This window comes from Coccinella septempunctata, chromosome 2, assembly GCF_907165205.1.
Source record: "Coccinella septempunctata chromosome 2, icCocSept1.1, whole genome shotgun sequence".
NCBI classification, from domain to species: domain Eukaryota; kingdom Metazoa; phylum Arthropoda; class Insecta; order Coleoptera; family Coccinellidae; genus Coccinella; species Coccinella septempunctata.
The window spans coordinates 45,932,729-45,959,233 of record NC_058190.1 but is presented as its reverse complement, the minus strand read 5'-3'; the positions used below and the strand labels follow the sequence as shown (position 1 = coordinate 45,959,233).

Sequence of the window (26,505 nt, the reverse complement as noted above, 5' to 3'; positions counted from 1 at the left end):
TCCTATATTTCGATATGGTACAGATAGACTATATGTATCAAAAAGTATTTATTCAAAAATGGCAGAAAAGTGTTGAACATAATAAAAATATTTATTTATTCATTCGCTAGCACTTTCTCTAGAAACACCAAAAGGTTCAGCAACTTCTTCAGCTCCACAATCAGCGATGGTTATATCTTTAAGAGGTCTATCCCTGCTGTCTGTTTCTGTACTTTCAATTTTTCGGACAACGTCCATTCCACTGAGAACCTTACCAAAAACAACATGTCTACCATCTAACCAAGTAGTCTTCTTGGTTGTGATGAAGAACTGAGATCCATTAGTGTCTTTTCCAGCATTTGCCATAGATAACCATCCAGCTCCATAATGCTTGAGCTTGAAGTTTTCATCTTCAAAACGTTCACCATAAATACTGCGGCCTGAAAATATTTAAATAATGATCCACTAGGTTCATATCTATTGATTGACAACAACTCTGATCTGTTATTTCAACTTTGAGCTCCTTGAATGCAAAAATTATTAACATTCAACAATTTTTTATATTTCTGACAAAGCATTTTTGCTTAGTCAGAATAAAGAATGAAAAGTACACAGAAACCTTTTTGGAATAGTGTAGACTGAGTAAGAGAAGTGTATTGAATAGTGCATATCCACTGGTTTTTTATCATCAATGATGATGTAGCAAGTTATTGACCTTTCAGACTTAACCCCAAATATATTAAATTCGAAGTTGAGTAATTGCTTGAAAATATTTATTATATATTCACCTCCAGTTCCATCTCCTTTGGTGAAATCTCCTCCTTGTATCATGAAATCTCTGATGACTCTGTGAAATTTACTTCCTTTGTATCCTTCACCCTGTTCCTTCAGCGCTAATTCCTTGAAATTTTTGGCGGTCTTTGGAACGGTTTTCCCAAATAATCCAATGACAATTCTACCCAGATTCTCATCTCCACGTTTGATGTCGAACCAAACCTATATATGGAACGAATCAAATACATTTTTACAAAATGATACCATCCATTGTAACCAGATGATATTTACCTTATCAGTTACTTTGGGTCCTTTTTTAGCCTTTTCTTCTTCTGTTTCAGCGCTTACTAAACAACAAAGGGCGCAAAACGCCAAGGCTAGTATCTTAAAATTAGCCATTGTTGAATCAATAATTAGGGATAAGTGAGAATTTTATAACTGGCGCAGCACTGAACGAACCGACTAGTTAGGAGAGAAAAAGCGTCTCTAAGCTACAAGTTATTGAATCGATTCTCCTTCCAATGTCCACGTCCTCTTCTTCCACCCACCACTGATTCATCTATCAAAATTTTAATTCGCCAACGTCAAATTAAACATCAAACTTTGATTTGACATCAAACAAAGAGGAATCAGAGACTCTGGACAAAGAGCTTTGCTCTGGAGGAATCAAGTCAAGAGGTCAAGTAGGGACCAGAGATATAGAAGGGGGGAGATTGAGCTTCAAGCTGCGCGAACTGGCTAAAATTGAAGGCCGCCATTTGTCAGGAAATATATACAGCACCGCCTAAAAGTGATAGCATGTGGCAAGAGTTATATACAGGGGCACGTAAAATTCAGAATTTGAATGTTATGATTTCGTTGATAACAGTACTTGAAATTATGAGATTTCGGTCAATTCGTTTCTTATTTCTTCAGTACAATACAAAATGAATACCAAAAATGTCAACGAAGGAAAAAATTTTTTGTTTTATGTATTCTGGTGAATATAAAGAGATGTCCACATATTGAACATATCATCTAAATCAATGAATCCTTCTGAATTATATTCAAGCGTTTGTAACCAACGATGAATTTTAATTTAATTGTCTTTTCTTCTTTTCTAAATAGGTAACGTTTTCAAAATAAAATCCATGATTTCGAAGATTCTAGCAATTTGGTCTTATGGGGTAGTTTGATATATATAGACTTCGAAGCGTCACCAATATTTGGTTTGTTCCAGAATCGCTTCTTTTCACTACTGTTCCCTAATTACGATCAGAGGAAAGTACCCTGAAAAATTGCTCGCCCACTTTCCTTCGAGATGCAATTCTGGAACTCTGCTTTTAAGTTTTAATTTTTATTTTCTGTTTCTAAGGAAACACGATTTTGTCTATCTGAAGGACACTAAATTTTTTGCACAAAGTGGATATCATTGATCTGATATTTTTTATTGGAAGTAAGACATGATATGATGAAAGCTAACAAGTCGATAAATTTTTCAGTAGCTACTGGCATTAAATATATAAAAGAAAAAAACATTTTTCTATTCATTTTATTTATACAATATTGTATATCCAGTATCGATTGCTGCATAAAATCAACTGATGAAGTCTTCTAATTGCAGAACCTTGAATTTTTCAGTATAAACTTTTTACAGATTGAATATTCTAATTTTAAAATGAGATCTGGCAATATTTTTCACTAAAAGAAAGCCATAATGTCTTCCAATCACTGAAGAATATAAAAAATGTTCTTTCAAGGAAGGGAACAAATCATCAACTCGATCATAAAATTTTTGGGATTGAATTGAAACTCTATTTTCAGTTGAAATCATCAAATTCCTGATTGACATATCGTTATAATTCCATATGATGGTACATGAAGTCCCTCTGAAACAAACAAAAAATAAAATCATTTCAGTTTCATATTAAATTATCTCATCTTACCTTGATTTTTGAAGAATATTACAATTCCCTCAAGACTGGAACTTTTAGGGTCACAGTATCATTCTCTACATTTTTTAAATGTCTCTTCATCAATGTGGCACTGAATCAAAAGATTTCTCCCAATGATGGGCAGCATTTTCAGAAATACGTTGATCTTGTCTCAAAAAGTCCATCACTTCTTTTATGTGTTGTATTTTATTTTTAAGAGACTTAATTGTATAATTTCCTTCTATATGGAGTTTTTTCAATTCGATGAGTCTTTTCATCAATTTTGAAGGAGAAATACTGAAACAAGTTTAAAAAATTTGTAAATCTATCAAAGATATTCAAAAATTGATATAATTGGGAACTTACCTATAATTGTGAAGTAAGCCATCGTAAATATCCTGCTATTCAGCGAAAAAAGCTAATAAAACCACACGAATCCGCTGAATATCACCAAAAATACGTTCATATTTGTTATTATTGTTTACATTCTTTTGACTTGACAGCAGGCAATGGCAGCTAAATGACAAGAATATTCACTAAATTGTTAGACCGTGATCATAATACCGTGCTATGACCTGACAAATGGCGGACCCACTTTTGTCCCATGAAAATAGGATGCGCAGTGGTCGAAGCTCAATCTCCCCCCTTCTATATCTCTGGTAGGGACAAAGAGTTCCTTATTGGTAGGAGTAGGAGCGAACTTTGAATTATCAAAAAAGTCTGCCCCAAAGAGTTTTAATCTTTGGGTCTATCCTTTGGAAGGGAGATTTTCTATCATGAATTCAAAATAGGGTAAAGTAAACCCAAAATTGGTTTTAGATAAGGGGAAAAAATGTTTTTGTACTAGAAACATTTCACTTTTCCCTCGGATGATTCTTCCCGAGACCAGCCCACTGTTGGTTTCTTGAAAATTCTCAACACATGGTAGGTTCTTAAAGAAATTTTTGTTGTTTTGTTCGTAGTGAAAAAAATATTCTTCAAAAAGTAATGAAGATTGAAGACCTGAGACTGAGAGAATGAGACAAACGAAGCACTAATTCTGTGATCCTGACTTCGATCAGCTGATTTTGACGGACGTTGTAGACATATGTAAATATAAAAAATTTGAGGTTGAAGGGATGAAAATGATTTGAATTTTGTCAATAAAACTTTAACCAATAGATTCAAAATGGATTATTTAAAATATTCTCATTATTTCTCCCTACCCACACAGGGCAATATTTATTCTTTGGCGAACTTGGAATTAGCTAATGGCACGTCGAAGCTCCTTGTGGCTTCTTTGAAAAGAGAAATTTTTTGTTTCGAATATATAGATGGTCCAAATAATCAGTTGATCCCCACAGCTAGGGAAGTTTCGTTTACTTACATACCAAGTGAGTTGTTGACACTACAATAGTCGTACTTTACATTGTTGATTTATGTACTGTGGGGAGAGAGGAATCCTAATGCATTGGTTACCGTATCTTCCCACAATTCTTCAATCAAAGCTTTACATATAATTTGATTTTCCAGCTGGTGCTGAAATTATATCAATAGATGCTTATAATAAATCTTCAAATAATAATGAATTTGTTGTTGGTATAACGATAATTAAGGTTGGTTCTAATATGGAAACTGAATTGAAGCACTACTTTATTCATAATGATTGTAGAATAGAAATGATTCAGATGCATTAGAAACATACCTAAATATATATTCAGGTTGGGAAGCTTCAGATGATTTTAACATAGAAAATATAGCCCAGAATTGTCAGAATGTTGAACTTAATTTTATTCCATATAGACTGATACATACTGACTTGATACACTGGGAAAATGATGATGTAGTACTGAAGGAGGTAGATATAATTCAATTTCTTGGAACATAGTATCTATGTTTCAAGTTCAATACAGAACCTAGACTTTTCTAAGAGGATTTTCTTCATTTTCAGAAAGTATTTTTACTCTCTGGTAGTGATAATCTCATTCATGTTTTTCGAGAAGGTTCAGATCATTTATTCAGAGAAATCGAAGCTAAAGAATATTTTCCAGAATTGATGAAAACTCCCAGTCCAGTTGTCTGGATGGAATCATTGTATATAAACGATGAATCTGAGTGAGTTTCTCCAGAATGTAGTCATATGAAATCAGTTAAATTTGTTCAAATTTCAGACGATTAGTTGTGACAGGGTGTGAATGTGGTTACCTCAGATTGGTAAAAGTATGTACAAAAACAAAGAAAATCATGTTCAATTTTTCTACTCGATTAGATAATTTTATCTCAAATGTTAAGCTGTACAGATATGAAAGAGCTGTAAATATGATTGTAATAAGCAGTGTTTTAAGTCCCATAGTCTTCAAGTAAGTGTATCTGAAAAGGAAATATAGATTAGCCAAAAATTTGAAAACATAAGCATGAGTTATCGCATAAAAGTTTGCCATAGCTATGTGTTGTTGAAAAGTATTTATCTATTTGGTTTTTTCTGAATTTTCTTTGCAGTGATGTTTTAAAATATGGTCTAAGCAATTATGTATCTCTACCAAGGGATAACTCTACCACTATTCTGACCTGCTGTGATGTTTCTGATATAGACCTGGATGGTAATTTGGAAATTCTTGTTGGAAGCAGTGCTAAAGTAAGCATTTAATTATTTGAAGTAGAAAATGACATATTATTCATGAATTGTTGTCACAGGAAATTATTTTATACAAATATTATGATGATAAATGGGTATTGGAAGATATAAAGAAGGTTTCCTCCCCAATTTTTGGTCTTCAAATTATTGATATAACTGGAGATGCGGTTAAAGAGTTGGTTGTTTTTTCTATGAAAGGGGTGCATATATTTCAGGTGCTAAAAAATTAACCAGAATTCCCCCATGAACATTAAATATCTATTAATTTTCAGCAAGATCCTGATTATGTTCAGAGGATTCTTAATAACAAAATAGGAAATCTCTCCAAAGAAGATAAGGAAATGATGAAAAAAATATGTGATTCCTTGTGAAATCTGTAAAAAGATTTAAAACTTATGACAGTCTTCAATAAAATTTTCACAATAATTTTGGAGCATTTACTTTTGATTGAAAAAGTTCAAAACTTATTTACTACCTGCTCAAACCATCCTTGAGAGTTTTAAGGTATCAATTATTCAAATTACAAAGGTACTTCATTGAAACGAGAAGATTAAATATATCAATTTTATTAGTGTTCCAGGCACAGATAAAATTCTTTTGTGTGGAGGGGTACTATAACAGCATCTTAAACACTATACGCTACTGGATTCATTCTTATATTTATGTTCACAAATTCTTCAACAGAAAAATTCAATGGTCTTGTTCAAATGTAAAATACAAATTCTAGGATTCCATTAAGTCAATATTTCGAACGATTCAAACATGTATGTACATACCTTATCTTAATAAGTAGGCCAATTTTAAGTGCGAAGAATGACTTACTGGGGATTATAAAAAAGAATAAATTTCTCAAAATATTGAGTTAAAGATCCACTATATTCTTAAAAAATATCACAAACTCAAGTAACGAGAATTGACCGAAACCAAAGACCAAAGTAAGGTTCCAAGCAAGATGTCACAGGATTTCTAGAAGATAACAGTTTTACCATTATCCACTTGAATCTGTGATGGTCTGAAAAACTATCATTCTGAAAATTGTGTAAGTTTGAGAGCATAATTTCAATCTTCGAAATTGGCCAAGATATAAGATCACCCATTCAATCCAAAAAATTTCAATAGCTTTACATGCACTCCAAAATGTGTCACTTACTGCTAAACTTGTAGAATATTAAGGTTATGGATTTTTTTAATCTTTCCCTTCATTCTCAGCTACTGGGTAGGTGTCTAAAATTTTGCACAATCTTAACCATACAAAAATAGGCATCAACTTTTTATTCGACACCAAGGAAGTGAAACTTTTTAGAATGGATTAATTCATTGTTTTGTTTGATCTACGGTTGAAAAATAATCTTTGACAAATACATGAGTATTGTCCAATGTAATTCTCCCAAAATTTGAAACGACCAAGATATTCACTTAGTATCTGTTCGATTTTATACAGGGTATCCCCCAAGCTCAATAATTTTTAATCAGCTAAATTCTGCATGTGTTTTAGGCACCAATTCAGTATTTTACAATCTTTGAAATTAACTCTTTTATTGTTGAGATGGCATATTTATAAAAGTTCCAATAAGTTTCAGTTTGTCTACTATATAATCGATTAAATGCTTAAATATCTTATTTTACTCCTAACCAGTCTTAGAATTTGCACTTACGAACCTCAAATCGAACTTACTAGCACTTCACATGTAATTTCAAATTAACTTCAGATTATTCAATAGACTTCGCAATTTTCGTTATATACAAAATACAATTCTTTTATCATAAACAATAAAATCAAAGAATAGAATTTAAATGAAATGAAATAAAGTTGATTAGACACAACAATGGTACAATAATTGCGATGAAACAACAACTTATGAAATTTCATTAAAACAAATTACTCTTGTTGAAGTGGTATCCAATATTCATGCAACCAATGTCTTATCCTCATTGATCAAACAGAATCCCTCAACTCTTAAAATTTTGCCCACTATTTATTTTTTTCGAAATATTTATCAAAACAGAGATATCCAAATGTTTGATGCTCTTTATTGCCAAAATTTTTGTTTGAGAGGAAAAATACAAAGGGAAATTTTCAAGTCGGCACTGTTTTAACGCCCTCTTTCTGCAATTATATTGTTAATACCACTTCTTACTAAGATCAATAAATAAAAACATTCAAAACTATAACGGTCTACATAAATAAAGCTTCAAAAGTTCTATACAATAAGGTCTATACATTTCCAAACATTTACAATAGACACTGATTCAAAAATTGTTTTTAGTTTCCCCTCGATCAACTTCAGTCAACGTTATCTTGAAATATTAAGCGTACATAACCTGGTGAGCCTGACAAGGGTGATGCGCAAAATGGACAGACTGCATGGAAACCATTGGTGCCATGTGGAATAGCTACATTGGCCCAGTATCTATAGTGAATAGTTCGTCATTATACGTGGAATGTAAATTAATAAAAATAGTAACAAGATCATAAGTAGGATCTACTGTCGAAGTAGATAGGTAGATTTATTGCACTGGCTTCGAACCAGAGGATTTACAAGCGCCAGAAGAACAGCATTTCAAGAGTTCATGAAAACGCTTATGAAGAACACACAAAAACCCTCTACGTTTCTAGATATGAAGTAATAACTATCTATCAACTCTAGATACAATTTCTAATGAAGGACCAAAATTCCAGTACATTTCGAAAAACTCTAAAACCGTTGGTTCGATTCTGACAAAAATCAATAGGTGGATAAGTTTTGAAATGATTTTCTCCATCAATAGATGAACAGATATTGTGAAAAAGTCTGTTTATCAGCTGATTTTCTCCTCTTACCTCTCCCACTTGATGCTTACGAAATAAGTATATACCGACCAGAATATGTCAATGTTAAATGTTAAATATTTTTTGAAAAAATATATTTAATGTTTACTCACTTCACTGTTTTTTCTGTGGCCATATGTCCGCAAGGATTGAAAGCAAAAGAAGGCAGACCGGTATCAACGTAAAAAGCTGGTTCTAACCCCATGCACACTTTCACCACTGGTCCCAACTAGAACAGACCAAAATCGACCTGAAAAACACTCAAAGATCACTTTTTTTTTTCACGTACCTCTAAACAGATCGGACATTTTCTATCCCCAGAATCCTTGTCCTGTCCCCAGTCGTGCAGTCCCTGAACGTGGCCGCAGTTCAAGTAAACATAAGGCTGCTGCTGATTCTCATTTGGTGTTATTTTCCTAGGTATGACTAGCGTGTTCAGACCTACGGGACATTGAGGTCTGCCAGCATTCAGTTCGTCTATGACTCTCTCCAGATCTCGTTTACTCTGAAAAAAGCGGAAATTTTAAAACATCGAAGAAATTAAGCCGTTTAGATTCCCTTACTGGTGATTTAGCCAGTCCTTCTGCCGATCGCCACAAAAGGGTTGCCCCACATAAATCAATCAGGGTACCATCTTGTAGAACATTTGTTTCCTCGTCGACTTTTTGGCCTTTCTGTTGAGCGGACCGAGACTCCCTAGTTGTGAAAACTCCCCCACCTACTGAAGTTTCTAGCCAGTAGCGACATTTAGCATCTCCTCCACAAAACGTTCCCCTAGGGTGCATTATCAGGACACCATTCGTTGTTAGACCATCTATTTCTCTTCCGTTTTCCTGCCATTTATTAGCTTTTTCCTATAACATACGAATGTTATGTAGGAAACTAATATGTTCATGATTTCATCATCAAGCTGCAGCAACATCATGTGTGCTATGTGCCTTGTATATGCCAGCCTCAAATTTTAAAAGCTAGTCAACAAAAAATCTGTAAATTTACAAATTCAAAATATGAAATCTTTATTAGTTTCAAGCAATCAAATGTCGAGGTGTTTTTCTCCAAGAAATCAGTTTGATAATGCAAACTACATATGTGTCTAGACAACTATATAAAAAATATGGTTCTTCTATTGCCAGTACTCACCCCTAAAAATATATTTCTAGATGTATCAAAACCGGCAGCGAATATCCTCGCAATTTTAGGATTATTTCTGTCGCATAAAATCCTACAGGCGAATCTGGATATTGTGCTCTGCTGCATAACTTTGTTTTCCGTCGATTTGTCCCCAGGTATTGTATCCATAACGATGAAATCGATGGGGGCTTCGGAAGATCTGCCGATCTGCAAAAAAAATTGTTCTAACGTTCGAATATGCGAAATCTGAAATTTTAAATGAAGGGGGAATAACGTTAGTTCAAAAATATGATACCATCATTCAATCAATAAACGAGCTGCTGTTAAAAAATGATAAATTGTCAAAGAGCATCAGTCTGAAATAACTAACAAAAGTTTTAAAAGCATTTCGGAATTACATTAAATTTCCCCAAACATATCAATTTCTCTTAGTCCAGTCGATTCTTCATAGAATGAAAAATAATGATTATGATGCACGAAGCACCTAGACCTAGGGCCTCAATGGATAAAAAAAGTTCAAGGGTAATTTGTTCTATCCTTGAAAGCTCCATCAGGTGAAATAAGGTCGATAGTGACAATGGTCAGACGCTATCACAACAAAATATGAATGTACAGTCATTAGAATTATCGATCATAATCTACACCCATAATTTGAGTGAAGAGTTTATATATGGAAGAGTTAATTGATGTTTACTTTTTCACTTGTTATTGGACCACTAGGCTTATCTTTATTGAAACAAATGCATCGTATTCCAGGCTAAGAAAACAAAACGTTTAATGCGTTGTAACTTTCGAAAATGACGAGGTAATCTTGTTAATAGTAGACAGATAAAAATTTTAAATGGGTAAGGAAAATAGTTAACCCATATACCCACCTAAAGACGCTATCGTGATAGCGAAACACGAGTCGTGGTTCAAAACTCATTTTTTGAAAATCATGTATGTTTTTGTTTCGTACTATTATGAACATTGTAAAAATAAAATAATTTCAATGTTAACTGAATATCAATAAGTTTTAAAAAAACAAAAAAAAGAGGGTTTTCGAGAACGTGAAGGGAGATTCAAGCATCCTAAGCATCTTGTGCACTTTTGTAAACCCCATCTGGACCTCTTCTACTTAGTTTAGAGATAACGTTTCCACCAATACAGCGGCACCTCTACCTCTGGCCGTCTGTATCGCCGGATTCGACACCAATCGAGTTGAATTTACCTGAAACATGTCCGTGTCCTCGTCATTCTCGTATTCTACTATAACAGCGTGGTTTCTGGATAATGTGTAGGAGATCGAATGTTGAGTTACATCAAGGATGGCCTGGGAGCAGTGCGGAGTTTTTACAACGTAATGCTTGGATCGCTTCACGCCGTTGGCAACCTGCCTCTTGTTAAGGACGAATTTGCTGCGCTTCCTTCCTCTGTCGCCAGGTGGCAGATATCCGTTATACCTGGAACATAGAAGAACAAGATTTTTCTAAAGTGATTTTTACAAATTTGAACGGAAGTATGAGCATTTTATTGTACCCTTATTTCAACCTACTCAAAGTCACTTGAATACCAACAACACCTTTCTAGGATGTTTGCCGCTTCTAGTAGGAAAGCGGCAACATCAAAGGAACATATTCTTTAGCACTTTTATGCCTTATTCAAGCAACTTTGAATATTTGATTATAAGTGTCTGATCCTATAATTCACCTAATTGACAACCAAAAAAGTGAAAGAAGCAAAGTGGAATATACCACATGGGTATTATTTTTATCAGCCTTGCATTTGAGGAGTATTTATTACTTCTTTTGTCGAACGAAGAAGTTTGTACTCAATTCAGTTAAACGTAGGTAAATATTTGAGAACCGTGTCGAATCGATTGTTGATTTTGAGTAGAAATAATTGTTCCTTAGAAGAAACTAGAAATTATTAAATTCTATTTCCCAATAATTATAGTCTAATTATGACGTTGTATTACTCTTTTCATTCAAAAAACCTCAGAAAGCATTACAACAATGTGACGATGGTTAAAATTTTAGTGTCATGGTCCTGTTGACCTGAATCATAGACAGAAAATCACGCAAATTTATTCCCCAAATTATCATGGCACAATGAGAATCTTTCGCAACAGAACAGTTCCAGAAATACGTAATCTCTTTCCTCGGATGGACCGACCTTGACTAATCGACAATTTGAATACAAAAGACGATTTTCGCGTTAACTGTGAATATCAGACTTTTCGAGCGAATATCTGGAGTGATGATTTGAAGTACAATTGTACTACGTACGATTTCGAGTACATTATATCAATCGTGTTGTTGTTATTGTATCGTAGCATCGCTCTCGAACTTCGGAGAATACGTATCTACGAGGGCTGGTCGAAAAATGGTACGATAAAAATAAATATCTTCATGATAGGTTGAGATTTGCAATTTTTCAAAAATGCCATTTAGGAGATGGAAATCTGAACTGGGAAAAATAGGCTTTCGAAATTGCTTGGCGTGTTCGAAAACCTACCAAACTTTCGTATAGCTAACACTGTTTACCAGAAAATAAAATTTTTAATTTTTTTGAGTTAGGTTGTATCTAGCAGAAAAATCATAGTAGATTTAAACGTGATACACACTCTGAAAGAGCCACCTGTTTAGTGATAAATCTCGACATTTCATCCACCCCGGCGCAACCGTTCGGTCTTCAGGAAGTTTTAATCTTTTTGGGAATTTTTCGAAGGTCAACTTGCAAGTAGTTTTTCTTCCAGGAAAATTTTCGTAAATCTAAATGTGATACATATTCTGAAAGAGCAACTCTTCTAGTAATAGATCTGAGAATTTCATCCATCTCGGCACGACCGTTTGGTCTTGACGAATTCTCAAGTGAAATTCGCAATTTTTGAAAAATGCCATTTCCAAGATGAAAATCTAAACGAAGGGAGATAGGCTTCCGAAATTGCTCGCAATAGATTCAGCGTGTTCGAAAACCTATATTTTCATACCAAAATTTCAAATATCTGGCCGTGTTTGGGAGAAAATAATTTTTTTCGTTTTTCTACTTTTCATTTTCGAGTTGACTTCGAAGAGCTCTCTAGAGTGCAATTCTCTATTGAACCATCAACTGATTGTTTTTCTGGAATCTTCAGAACAACTTCAATGCACTCCATATTCTAGAACGGTAATAGAACATCCCGATTTCCAGAGAGAGTAGCAAATAGGTCATTTTAGGGGGGTCCAACCCCTTGCTCATTTTTGACCCAAAAAATCGAGATTTTCGAAATCGAGTTTTTGTGCTGGGGTAGAAGCCAAGGCAACGCTGTTTATAGAACCGGAAATCCCAATTGGATCAGACGAATATTACAGGAGAAATCGCAGATTGAAAATTGCAATTTTCGAAAAATGCCTTTTCCGAGATTAAAATCTAAATGAAGTGCGATAGTCTTTCAAAATTGCTCGCAATAGATTCAGCGTGTTCGAAAATCTATATTTTCATACCAAAATTTCAAATATCAAGCCCTGTTTAAGAGAAAATATTTTTTTTCGTTTTTCTACTTTTCATTTTCGAGTTGACTTCGAAGAGTTCTCTGGAGTGCAATTCTCTATTGAACCATCAACTGATCGTTTTTCTAGAATCTTCAGAACAACTTCAATGCACTCCATATTCTAGGACAGTAATAGAACATCCCGATTTCCAGACAGAGTAGCAAATAAGTCATTTTAGGGGGGTACAACCCCTTGCTCATTTTTGACCGAAAAAATCGAGATTTTCGAAATCGAGTTTTTATGCTGGGGTAGAAGCCAAGGCAACGCTGATTATAGAACCGGAAACCCCAATTGGATCAGATGAATATAACAGGAGATATCGCAGATTGAAACTTGCATTTTTTGAAAAATGCCATTTCAACGATGAAAATCTGAACGAAAGGAGATGGGCTTTCGGAATTGCTCGCAATAGATTCAGCGTGTTCGAAAACCTATATTTTCATACCAAATTCCCAAATATCTGACACTCCTTACGAGAGAAATTTTTTTTTCATTTTCCATTTCTCACTTTCGATTTGACTTTGGCGGGCTCTCTGGAGTGCAATTCCCAGTAGCAGTCTTGGCAATCCTTCATGTAGAATGTTGAATTCAATCAAATTGCAACCAACAATATCAAAAAAACGGACAAGGTTTTCTTACAAACTGCAAATATAAATGGGTGGCAAAGTTAAAACTTATTGGTATAGTTGGAGATTCTCTCCAACTATCATTGACTAAAATCAATCTATCCTGAAACCGAAAAATTCGGCTATAAAAAATAAATACCCCCGTTGGGAGGTGAATTCCTTCGACCAAAACTTGACTGGTCTCTATAATAGCTCTTTTCAATTTCCGTTCCGAACCCCGTGTACGCTCAAGGTTTCCATTCAGTCAATTTCGCAAAGATCCGTCCAACTACTCATCTGCAAAGTTACCATCAGCGACTATCCGGTCGCAGATCGCCGAGGAAAATGAAACATGTCCGTGTGTCAATCAACTCTCTTACATTGAATGCTATGATAAATAAGATTAAGAGGTTATAAATAACTGCATGGCCCGTTCAAGTGATAGCGTTGCAACAGGAAAACGGACCGCGGTTGATGTCGTTCTTTCCATTTCTTTGACCTCAAACTGGATCGCGAGATGCCGAAGAAGAGTGGACTGACAGTGTATAGTTTCTTGTTTCTTGATGGGGAATCGAAAAGTAAAACTGCTACTCGGTTTTTTCCCGCTGGTAATTTTCGAACCAAACCGGTAATTCGGCTTGTCGGTCCTCCTGCAGATAAACAATATCACAAATCACAATACACGACGGCGACAACAAAATCACGTTAGTACAAAAAAAAATCTGTCTGGGAGAGTAGAGTTCATCAAAATACGTTATCAAGGACGCTATGAAATTTTGACAGAAAATGTTCTGTGTTCTGAAGTAGTGCTTAGCCATAGACATAGAGACATTTCTCTATGTCTATGCTTGTATCATACTTTTTTTTACGTTTCTAGCGCCAACTTACAAAAATTGCTTTGCATGTTGAGCAGATACTGCTATCAAGCAAGTCCAGAGAATTCTAGTCTTCCTTAACAAATCCCAAACGGTTTTATCGAATAATGTTAGCAATATTTTCGTTTTGAGTTTCCAATTGAAACTGGTGAACCGAAAATCTGTGAAATCTAATGATCTGGTCCGATAGGCCCAAATAATGAACGTATCGTACATATTATCATCATAGGTGTTGATGAGCGCGGTAAACGATGTGTTATTGGCGTAATCAAGTTATAAGGAAGGTGCGTTGGCGTTACCTTTTTAGGTCAAACGAATGATGACTTACAATCTAACCAGCTGTGAACGCCTGAATGCGCTGATTATTGGACGCCCATCGATCGTGAAGGCTTCCCACTAGACTGGGGAAAAGTAGATTTTTTTATAGGTAAAATTGAAACGCTCTGTGATCGTGAGAGTTGGGGAAAGATGAAGGTCACATTTTCGACCTCGATTTCCGAAAACTGTAATTGCCAAAGCTGCATCCCTCATTTTTCCGCACTTTGCATTGATGCCTCTATTTCGTAAAGTGTCAGTAATATCGAAAACCAATGTAACATTCTACAGTCACTTTTTCAATTCAGTGGCGGACTGGAGAGGCAAGGGGTTAAAGTCAGTCAGCTAAAAATGCCAAACGAACTACGAATAACCGGAGCAGAAGCAAAGAGTTGTTACTCTTTGGCATAAGCAGCAACACCCTGGAACAGGTAGCCAGATCGGGTAACCTAGAAAAAGCCCTAGAAAATATGTGATTTTTCTTACCAAACGCCATAGACATACAGACTCTATGTCTATGGCAAATGTAAACAAATCGATGGCCGAAAGAAATGAGGTTAGCACCGATCATAGACCTTGGAACATAGATATTTATGTTCTATGTCTCAGACAGGGGTGGGTACGACCGATTCAACTCGTCGGAAACGTACCATCCCATTTTCCCCTAGCACAGACCATCGAATTTTGCCCGCCCTGTACTCTGTAGTACACAATGACTTCTTAAAAACTTGAACCGATCCTTCGGCTTCCGGTAAAAGAGTATAAAAATCGTGCACGCGAACGAGGTCGTCGAACATTCGCGGATCGAGGTGAAGGTAGAGGAGATTGCGACAAAAGGTCCGGGCAATTAGCAACGCAGTAGAACGAAATTTGCGGTTCAATTTAATGATAATGGTTCCGCATCATGTCAAAATTCAATCAAGATACGCGTCGTGCGGTGGGCAATTGCAAAGTAATTGAATTCGTAATGAGTAACAGGAGTAGACGAGAGAGAGATCCCGTCACCGGCTAATGGGATATTAACATAAAGCGCGGTTAGTAACGTAGTATACAAGAAAATATTTGGGGAACGACCTTAATGTGCCGGGCAATGAAGATCTTGGAAAGCTCTGCTTAAAAATTATCAGAGACTACTCAATTTTTCATTTTTCCCACAAAAAACAAACCAATCGAAATAAAAATGAAAGAATATACCGTGAGTATCTGAAATGATGAGCCTAAACCGTCTCGTGAACACCATGTATGCAAAAAAGTCTTATTTCTTTGATATATACACATCAATAAAAATTTGAGCTATTTTCACACATGGAACACCCTGTGCATTAGTTTACTTTCGCATTCAGTTTCCGGAAGTCACAGATTAACCAATCAGTTCGAAATTGAGGAGTTTATTATATTATTTTCGGAACAGGGTTTATTTTGGCAAAAAATTTTTTACGTAGAAACTATTGAAATAATTAAACATAGGTTGCAATTTGAAAATCTATGAATTCGATTTGTCCAACTTCCAATAACTTCTCATAAACACTTTTCAGTCCAGACAGCAAACAGTGTTATAATACTACATTATGACAAAATCGAATATTTTTTTTAGAAAAACCTCCCCAGCAGAAATATTCAAAACAGTTGAACAACCTTTTTTTTTTCATAAGAATCTCAATAACACATAAACCGTTGAGTTTTATCCAAGGAATGGCAAACTGACGAAATTGACATCAAACCATTGAAGATATATTGTGCCATTTCAAATAAGAAAGTAGATAGTTGGCTGTTTCCGGTATAACCGGAACTTGTAAAGGTCAGGAAATAAATCAGAGTAGGGGGAAAGATAATTGTCGAAAACTCCAACATGCAAATTTTCAGCAGAAAATTATGATTTTGAACTGATGTGGCCAATACTTAATGAAAATCCATAATTAAATTAAAAAACTGCATTATACAGGGTGAGTCTTTGACTCGTAAAAATATTTCAACAGTGGACTCTTGAGGTCGAAAGAAACACTCTTTTCCTATACCATTTTTTCGATTCGGCCCTGATAAAAATATACAGCCATTTTAAGTTTTCATAATGAGCTATGCCACCCCTGGAGGAACAAAATTCCCTTAAGAATAACAAGTTAAATTTATAACACTACACATCTGTGGATCTTTTGAACAGAGTTGCATTCAGCCAAATAACCCAATTTTTCAAATTTCACAGATAATTTTTAATTTTTGAACATCAAATTACTCGAAAACGGCTCATTATACGAGAAAATATGAAGAATACTTTTATTTTACAAAACGTTCAAATATTCATTAGACAGCGTCTAACTTAGCTTCAAGAGTTGGATTCTTGGAATTTTTGGTATTTTTAAGGTACTTAATGGTCATAATGAGAAAACTGGAAGACGTGGGTGATATTTTGTGTTCGAAAAAGATTCATCAAATAAATGAAAAACTATATTCCGAAATTCATTTCATTCGACAAAACCTTTTGTGAGAACCGAAAATATCATTTTTTATGGTTTTTCCATGCCTGTATCTTTTAAACCCAGCCGAATCAGAAAAAATGGTATATGTAAAAAGTGCTTCTTTTCACCTCAAGAATTCACTGTTAAAATATTTGTACGAAGCAAAGAAAGTAGCATCTCCAGGTGGGCGAAGGTAAACTGAATTCAGTTATGGTAATATTTTATTGGCAACGGATATTTTTCCAAAACAAAAAGACTATACCGGAAACCAAGTTTAGCGATTTCATAACTCTCACTTACAATTTCATCGAAAGGCATCATCAACATAACGATTCCTCCTAAACAAGGCAAAGCTTTTGCGGAAGAAGCTGGGAAGATGGGTTTATCGACAGTGTGAGAACAATGCATGTTCAAGTTCCGCTCCAAATATGCCCAGAATTTATTACCTAACTGACGTAATACTCGAAATGACAAAAAGGATAATTTCGTAACAGAACTAGAAGCGAAAGGTGTACGACGGTCGATAGAGCCGAACTTAGGTTTTGTTCAAGTTCAAAGCCGCGATCATTACTGCTGAATAAATTAGATGTTTCCGGTTCACGTCGATATCGAAATGAAGAAAAAAATTATCTATTCCATGTGAAATCATTGTGGAACGGAATCCGCCAGTTTATGTCATTGCTGAAACGGTTTCGATTCGCCGTTTCCCATCACCTTTCCTTCTACAATATGGCTTAGAAATTTTGTATACGGGAGAAATGGAAAGTTTTTCACTTTTGGTTCATTAACCTTTTCAATATTCAGTTTCCGTTTTGAAATGTCTGTAAATTGAAAAAAAATGTTTAAATATATATGATTCACCCTATATAGCAACGTATCCACCTTTTAGCTGCGATTTCCCTTAAAAAATCACAATGAAACGAATTTCATAAATGTCGAGGCCAAAAACACTCTATGCTCACGAGTCGAATCGGTACTACACACCCCTGTCACTGATCGGTGCTAACTTACGTCAGTGGGTTTGTTTCATACATAGACATAGAGACTCCATGTCTATGGTTTCAAAGGCATAGAGTCTCTATGGCTATGATTTGTTTGCATTTACGTTCGATAAACGTCAAAAATTTCATTTTCCTGGCCTTTTTTGGTATTTTCCGATCTGGCTCCAGATTTAAGAGTGTTACATTGCCACGGTCTGAGTATGTGTATGTGAAATTTGCAGCTTTTTTTGTTTCTTCGAATATTTCCCCGGGTTTCAAGTCATAGAACCGGATGTTGCCGATCAAGTGGCCCAAAACCTGCACAATATACTCGATAATCCGCCATCGATGTTGTAGATGTATCCTCCTGAAATTTTATATCTACCCGCAGGCATCGTTTAACGAGGGGACGCAGGTGGTAATACTACCTTCCTGTTTGACCGGAAGACATCGAACATTTACCTCGTCAACGAGTTTACTCGAGAATTTGTAACGTTAGCAAAAATTCGTTCGAACTCCCTATCTGATCGAGAAGAGCTGTAACCACACAATATCAGCGGAATATTCTGACAAAATTTGATAAAGACGATGTATAGGGTGTCCCAGCAAAGCCATACCAACTTTACTGACTGGTCCCTCGATTCAAAACTAGTTAAGGCTCATTTTTTACACTCTTGAAAATTGCCACTTATAGAAAGGCACAAAAAGGCAAACGAGTCAAAAATTTAACTAGCAAATTGAGGAAATTAAAATCATCAATGCCCAAACCACTGTCATTACTCCATCTTTCGATCCATCAATCTGTAACCAATAAAACAACCTAATATTTGGGAGATAATTAGCGAAATCAGAAGCTCACATTTTGCAGGTAAACGTTAATTGAAGTTGAATCAATTACCAATTTCAAATGCGCAAAAATTCTCGTTGATTCTCATCACGTTCCTTAATCTGAAGTACAAAGAGACCGTTGAACTGTCTATTTACGTCAGTCAGTAAGGATGTGTGTGAATGAGAGTCGTTTTAAATGATCATCATCGCACAGGAGGGGACGTCCCAGACAAACACCGTAATCTAATCCTGATTGTCCTCTCATCACGTATTATGCTCTTAAAAATCTTCGGGGGGGAAAGAATTAATGTTTTCCATATTATATTGTATGCAAGTGTTCCAAAGGATACCCTTCTGTCGTCAACTCGATGGAACCCTTTCAGTGATGCACGTTTGAACCTGTTTTCGACAGGTCCGGGGTCCCTTCGGAGTGGAATGGAAACCTACAGGATAGTCTCATCATTCGACATATTATAAGCTATGAATAAAAAAATTACCTTCCTCTTGATGAAGGACTTTGATGTTTACTCCGAAACGTTGTTTTGAGATATTACACTGCGTACTCTCAACCGTACAAATACAAACTGCAAAGATTTAACACACTTTGATTTACTTAGGCCCGGTACTTTCACGTGCGAATAAATAAATTTATTCGATAGATAAGTCTTATTCGTAGGATAAGTAAAAATGCTGTCTTTTCACTTTCAGATAGTTTGGTATTTCTATGGTGTTATTCATCGAATAAATCTGTCATTGAAACTTAATAATAAGAGTTCATTTGTCATAGATCGAATGTCGGTACGTCATTATAGGTTGATTTTTTTTAATTCTTGATGTATGGTTGATCTTTGTGTGATTTACACGAAATATTTGCTTTCTAGTTGTAATTATGACAATTTCTACAATGCGGTGTCTTATTTTACATTAATCAGTGAAAAGTAGTATACCGTGCTTTCATAGAATTGTTATTCGTCAAATAATTTCATCTGAAAGCACCGAAATAAGGTATCCTTCAGATAGGAAATTATTTGACAGATATATACTTATTCACCATAGACATAGATCTATGTCTCTATGTCTCTATGTCTATGTTATTCACATTGAATAAAATTTATTCGAAGGTGAAAGTACTGGGCCTTATTATAAAAAGAATTGAACTGACAGAATGCTACATTCGGAGTAAACCATAGATAGAGGACAAATTTCTTTTACATTATCCTTCATAGCTATGTCGGAGATAATACTTCTTTGATATATAAATAAATATTCATCTTCCTGTAGTCCGTATCTTCCAAAAGGTGTTAGTTGTAATATTTTTTATATGTTGAGGAAATTATATCGATTTTGTTTTTTGCCCTAGCCAGCAGTTTCCTAGCTGAAATTATAGCAAGATATGATATACTATCCAATATTTACTCGCGTTATTCATACCTCTTGAATTTTTTGCCCGCTAAATTATTCCCAGAATGTGAAATTCAAGAACCGGAAATGAGTAATGCAACGAAACAAGACAAATTATAGCTTGAATAAACAGAAGATCGCTTTCAGAAATTCCCCGATCATTCTCAATGTTTAAATAGCAGTTTTGAATCTGATAGGATTATTTTTCATAATACAGACATCAGCATAGAAGAAATCATTTCACTAAACGACTTCGAAATCTTAACTTTTCACATTTCAATTAATCACTTCGAGGATTTTTATTCACCATATAATGGTCATAGAGGCACATTTATTCTAACGGTATATTGCAGCAGTCACGCGAATAATAACTCAATTCGTAATTTTTTCTAATTCGGATTTAATGACTCAAAAATTAACATAAATATACTGCCAGATGTTTGTTTGATGAAAGGGCATTGGAAACGTAATATGCACTGGGTGTCCCAAATTCGAGGAAATGGTGAAGCCGTAACCTCCTACGATGCTCTGTTTTTGAGTTATTAGCAAAAAATGATATTTTGACGAATTCGAAAAGTTCTCATAACTTTTTTGTCTTAGAAGTTACAGGTCTGAAAATTGAACCTTCTGCAGGCACTTTTCTACGTAGAATCCACTGACGAGCTCAAAAAGATCAGCTTTTCGTTTTTCCTTCAATTTTTTCTCGAGCGCTGTTGTCACGTGGGCCGAAAATCATTTCTTATTTATTGGGAAAGGGTACAATAAATCAATTAAGAATATTAACATCGATCGAGTAGGCTGGACGTCCACAGTCGTTTTCACGTAGTTCGGGGAAAAAGCCGTGAACTAAATATAACGAAATTGAAAAATCGATGTGGCAACAGCCAGTGCCATCACGAGGTCACGAGAAATAAAAGAATTATAAACGCATACAATGACGGTATAAGGCCTTAAGATAACGAGGGACTGCTGTGGCTGTGAATTCACAGTGTTTTGTAATAAGATGGAACTAATTGTTTATTATGAAGGCATACCTAATTATGCCTATTCGTCGGGTAATTGAGCGCTGGAATCCAAGCCGATGACAACAGTCTGACAATTATCCTGATGCGTTTAACCTAGCACGAGAATCATAGAACTTTTTTTATTACTTTGAATAATTATTTGTTCATCTTATCGTTAACGAAGTGAAATTGTTGAATAATGGGAAAGATAATCCCTGAAGATGGCCGACGGACGCTTTCCGAAACGTTCGAAATGAAAAAATTAAGGAAACACCTACTCCTAAAAATACTGCAATAGTCTCTCCTGGCCTACTAGATTCTCGGGTCCAGAAAAAATGCTAGACTTGAATAATGAAAGGGGGTCAGTCATATTTCATGATCGTTGATAATTTTGAACGTGACCGTTATGCTACGTCCGTTTCTGGTAGAAGATATACCGGGGAATAACTGGAAACGGTTGCAAGTCGCTAGACTGTGGTCATTCATTCGATATTATTTATTTATACCGCCATGAATACGTTAATTTTGCGTGCAGAACTTCAGAAAGACTTTCGAATTGACTTCGGAATTCGATCATTTCGTGAGGTATTCGAACCAAGTATGAGAGTTCGGTATCTGGATGGTTGACCGCTGGTTATGAATCTGAAGAAGATCAAAAAATCTGCTGTCTTCACGTCAAGGCTTTCCCCATTTTTTTTCAAGAATACATCACCCCAATTAAAAGATTCCTTTGTAATGACCCATCCGAATGTTCAAGAAAATTTGATTTGAGTGTAGATTGGTTAAAAAAATTTTAAACGCTACCAGTTCAGGTTATTCAATTATTCATACTCTTCACGATAAAGATACCTCGTAAATTCGAGACAGTAAATTACATGTTTGTTGTTTCAGGCGTGAATCATTTCGGAAAACCTAAACTGATTAATTAGAATTATTCACGTTTCAACAACAAAAACAGTCAACAATTTAACACTTTATTTCGTCTCCTTTCTCTAGCACTTGTGTTTTGTTTTATACAAACATAAAAGTTCATGCAGGTTCACATGTCGGTTAAGTAAATTAGAGGAAGTTTAATCTTTGTCACTTCAAATATCTAATCAAATAAGGTAGACATGTTTGTTTCTGTATGAAATGAAATCTGAATCAAGAATACAGTTTGAATTAAACAGTCTTCCAAAGAAAATATTTTGAAATCCATATGTATGTGACAGTGAAATAATAAATTGAAAAAGAGACTAAAGATAAGAGGTTTTGAGTATTAACCTCTGATTTCATCAAAGAGTGTAATGTAATATTCCTTCTCTCAAGAGTGGAGCTCTCAGTGAACCATAAAATTGCCATTGAAAAATCATTTTCTTCACTTTCAGCTTGTGTTTGATCTGTAAACAAGTGTACAAGACCTTATCTGGTCGCAAATATTTAGAAGAGGTCTTCCACCTTGCAACAAAGTTCTAACCCACTTCCTCCTACAGATTTTACCGATTGTTGGGTGTATCCATCTAAATATACTCTGTATCTGATCAAAATGAAGTTCTTGAAGCCAATATTCCCTAAATTGATCACTATCAATTGTTGATCAATATAATTCGTTATCATGAGATAGATATTGTAGCGGATTTTGTCTGGAATGAAAACATCCAAAATACAAGCCCCATACAGATCATTGAAATTAATATCGTCATTATTCCCGAAAATTACTGAAAATTACTTGATGAATTTTAGATTGAAACCCAGTTTCTTTCGACACTGACACTTTCAGCTTTTGGCAAGATGGATTAATTTTCAGGGTTGAAAATTGAAGATTAGAACATGAAAAAACAATCTTTCCCAAATTCTTGACGCTGATTCAACGAAATTCAACATATTACATATGTCCTCGCATATGTCGTATTCTAAACGGTCTAGTCTAGTCACTCTAGTCGAACAGCAGACCTCCCACAAATCTAGGAATTTAATATATCTCCTTTTCTTCAAATACGTTTCCTCTAATCCTACAAACCCCCGCCGAACCACGATCTTAACCCCCTGCTTGGAATAATTTATGATCAACGGTAATGTAATTGTTTTCATCAACAATCTACCGTTTCTGTGCACAAGGAAACAGAAATAAAACAAGAAGTCATATAAGAATTGTTCGGCTAGGAGTTCAATAGATCGTTGAATGAAAGTAATTACTTATTATGCAGTTAATTTCATGATCGGATTTTAATGAAACTGATTCGATTGCCGCATGAATTATTCAGTGCAGAGCGATCGAAGAATATGAGGCATTTGTTGTGCGCATTCTCAATGTTAATTTCTGATACTAGCTCAGTTTCTGCATTTGTGTTGAAGATTTCAAGAGGTGATTGTTCAAAAGGACTTAAAAGGGAAAAATCAGCTGATTGAGAGGGTTGGTAAATCGCTATCTGCTGTTCTATAACCAGAACGTGCCCAGCAAACACTTCTGATTGGAAATAACAAAAAAAAAAACAGTTTTTTTGAACAATTCGTGAAAGATTTTTTACTACTTCTACGAATTTTAGTTAGTTATCCATACCTATACATCTATGTATGATGTGAATCTTATGTTGACCGACTCTTCAGATTGTCTTACAAATGAATGCAAACACTCTGAAAGGGGCCCCTTTTTCGCAAGTAGTATTTCACGCAAACTTTCCCAGTTACTACAGCTCATTTCTTTGTACTCCTAATTGGAGCATGATGCGTTCCACAAAACAAATGATCGATTTATTTTCGCACGATCAATTTCACCGAAGAAAATTCATCAACAGAACAAAAGGAGTCTGCAATGCTCCATTTGCGAATGAGGATTCAACCCTTAAAAATGCACAAAAGATCGACTCACCCTAAAATGACTAGTTCTCCATATTTCACAGGTTGTTTAGGTTTCTCGGAATTTGTACCCTCCTGTTCTTCAAGTATTGGTAGGTCGGTGCCATCTGATCTGCAAAAGGGGAAGATTGGTCAGTGAGGACCGTTGGAGAACTTGTTACGACATGTTTTTGTGCAGAATTTGAGCACCTGTCGAGGAATACCGAAAGAAGAAGGATATAATCATTTATTCTGTTCAGAAAGTGTCTCACTAATGCGATTCATCAATCGCAAATGGAGTGTATTTGTTTTATATGTAGAAAACTATAAAATAATCAATTCGAAGATGATATTATCTCCCAAGTCTTTTAAATATATTTTTTTAATGACAACCCTAATTTTTCTGACAAGAGAAGGTTGTACATTTCAATTCCATGACTGAATCACTACACAATGAGCACTGAATTCCTGGTATCTGCTATTCCCATCCGGCATAATATTATAAGTATAAAATTCAATGAAGTGCATATTGCGAAATCCGCTATGAAATGTTTGAATGCACTTTTGCAGATAGGAATAATAAAAAAGTGATAAATGATAAGAAATTTCGAAATACATGGGCGACCTCAATACTTATCGCAAATGGTAAGGTACTACTGTTATAAGCGGAAATGATTGTTGAATTTACAATTTTTACGTCCAGTTTCATAGTCAAATTTCAAGTCCCTCTAAGCTTAGCTTTCTTTAGTATATTTTCAGTAGAGTTAAAGGAAACTTTTAAATTAAACTTTGAATATGAAACTGGCCGTTAGACAGAGTTTACTTGGATGCATAATCTTATGTGGTGTGAGATCTCTCTCTGAAAAACCGTTATCTAGATCTATGGAACCTCACCCTTAAAAATTCGCATCAAATTTAAATATGTGCTCAAGGTCATGCACTTATAATAAAGAGGAAATTCGAACACGTTTTTTTTTGCTTTATTATACAGAGATAGTAAAAAGTAATGCACAAAATTAATCTTTAGTAATTACAGTTTCGTGAAAATTGGAGAATTAACCATGCACCCTCAGCAGTGGAGGTACTTGGACAAACTTTACGTTTTTGAATGCTCGATTAGACATGCAATGTAAAGCAATATGGTTTGTTTGTACAGCCCTGTTAACACATATAGAAATCGCGAAATAAAAATAGATTTTTTATATCAATAATCACCATTTAAAATTGAATGAAGCAAGTCAATTATACAATTAGATTTGGTAATAAGAGAATCTCAATTTGACCAATTTTCCAAGTGTGATACCGAGTTCGATGGAAAACTATTAATTGAAAATTTGAATAGGATTTCAAGCTTTAAAATACATTTTTGACCAAACTTCAAGATCATCAAACACATACACTATTTCACATAGCGCGACTTTTTGTCGGTCCCATGTGATTTGATTTAAGTATTTATATAAAAAAAACTAAGATGAACTTGACTTCAAGATATTGAAAATCCGATATTTGATGATAATCGATAATAATATGTAAATAAAGGCTATACTACACAGTCCACACCTGTAGTTATTATTACCAAATCTGACGTATTCTAATGAGACTTTGATTCACTTGTTCATCGAAATTCGGCCTGATTTATATTCATTAGATTGGATTTATGCCCATGCAAAATATTCTCAATTTGTCTGTAAAAAAATCCTAAGGGCTCATAGATATACAAGATTGAACTCTCTCAACAATGTATGAGGAAAATAAGATATTGCTGAGCAGCAAATTGAGAATAAATAACACTGGAGATTCTCTATAAACATAATCGTGATAAAAAATAACTCCAACACAATCTATTCAAAACATTTATGAAAATAATATGTACATGCAAAAAACATGGGAAAAGAATATGTTATGATAGTAAAGAATGATCATTCCGTTCGATATTCCCGAGATAAGAGCAAGTTTTAATTGATGAGGCCTCAATATATGATAAGAAAGGGTGAACATACCTTTTTACCATATTTGCTGCCGTTTTTAATTGTTACTTCTATTGCTGAATTACACTCCAATAAATATATCAATCACAGTTGCAAAAAATACAATACAATTTGTTTAATGGCATTGGAACACAACTAATCATCAAAACACTGTCAAAAAGCATTTGAATTCGAATTTCGTTCACTTAAATGTTGTTATTTTTTTATCGAACTGTCCTCTTCGAATCACACTGATACTCGGAAGAAACTTCCACTTATTTGACTTAGAGGTACGTTTAAAAGAAGACGAAAAATTACTTTCACCTTTTTCCAGAAAATGTGACTACGGACGGGCAACGTTAATTCGTTCCTGCGGTTATTATGAATAATAAATAAATAACAATGGCGTCACGGTTCTCTTTCTTTATCATGTCTTCAGCAGTAGGAGAAAACGGTCATAGAAAATGTCGGATTATGTCAATCAGAATTATAGAAAAATGAGGATAAAACTTGAAAATTTGTCTTTGAAAT

General features: G+C 34.8%; 3 protein-coding genes and 1 long non-coding RNA gene across 4 annotated transcripts; 1 reads left to right on the top strand and 3 right to left on the bottom strand.

The window, feature by feature from the left end:
• Positions 1–33: 33 nt before the first annotated feature.
• LOC123306283 (peptidyl-prolyl cis-trans isomerase B-like) lies at positions 34–1,330 on the bottom strand. Its single transcript, XM_044888190.1, has 3 exons — positions 1,045–1,330; positions 768–975; positions 34–419 (listed from the first exon to the last, which is right to left on the bottom strand). Exons 1-3 carry the CDS (start codon positions 1,150–1,152, stop codon positions 100–102), a joined length of 636 nt encoding a protein of 211 aa, XP_044744125.1. The 5' UTR covers positions 1,153–1,330; the 3' UTR covers positions 34–99.
• Positions 1,331–2,268: 938 nt separating this feature from the next.
• On the bottom strand, positions 2,269–3,327 carry LOC123306284. The gene is made up of 3 exons (XR_006536895.1): positions 3,033–3,327; positions 2,679–2,963; positions 2,269–2,621 (listed from the first exon to the last, which is right to left on the bottom strand). It is a non-coding gene; the product is annotated as an uncharacterized LOC123306284 (long non-coding RNA).
• Positions 3,328–3,738: 411 nt separating this feature from the next.
• Positions 3,739–5,706, top strand: LOC123306282 (KICSTOR complex protein kaptin-like). The gene is made up of 8 exons (XM_044888189.1): positions 3,739–4,039; positions 4,179–4,261; positions 4,318–4,503; positions 4,597–4,760; positions 4,817–5,005; positions 5,145–5,280; positions 5,340–5,495; positions 5,553–5,706. Exons 1-8 carry the CDS (start codon positions 3,835–3,837, stop codon positions 5,649–5,651), a joined length of 1,218 nt encoding a protein of 405 aa, XP_044744124.1. The 5' UTR covers positions 3,739–3,834; the 3' UTR covers positions 5,652–5,706.
• A 124-nt stretch (positions 5,707–5,830) lies between these two features.
• LOC123306281 (protein pellino) lies at positions 5,831–26,397 on the bottom strand. Its single transcript, XM_044888188.1, has 8 exons — positions 26,008–26,397; positions 24,042–24,140; positions 10,431–10,662; positions 9,230–9,427; positions 8,653–8,943; positions 8,379–8,594; positions 8,203–8,318; positions 5,831–7,691 (listed from the first exon to the last, which is right to left on the bottom strand). The coding sequence occupies exons 1-8, from the start codon at positions 26,016–26,018 to the stop codon at positions 7,565–7,567; spliced, it is 1,290 nt and encodes a 429-aa protein (XP_044744123.1). The 5' UTR covers positions 26,019–26,397; the 3' UTR covers positions 5,831–7,564.
• Between the last annotated feature and the right edge of the window lie 108 nt (positions 26,398–26,505).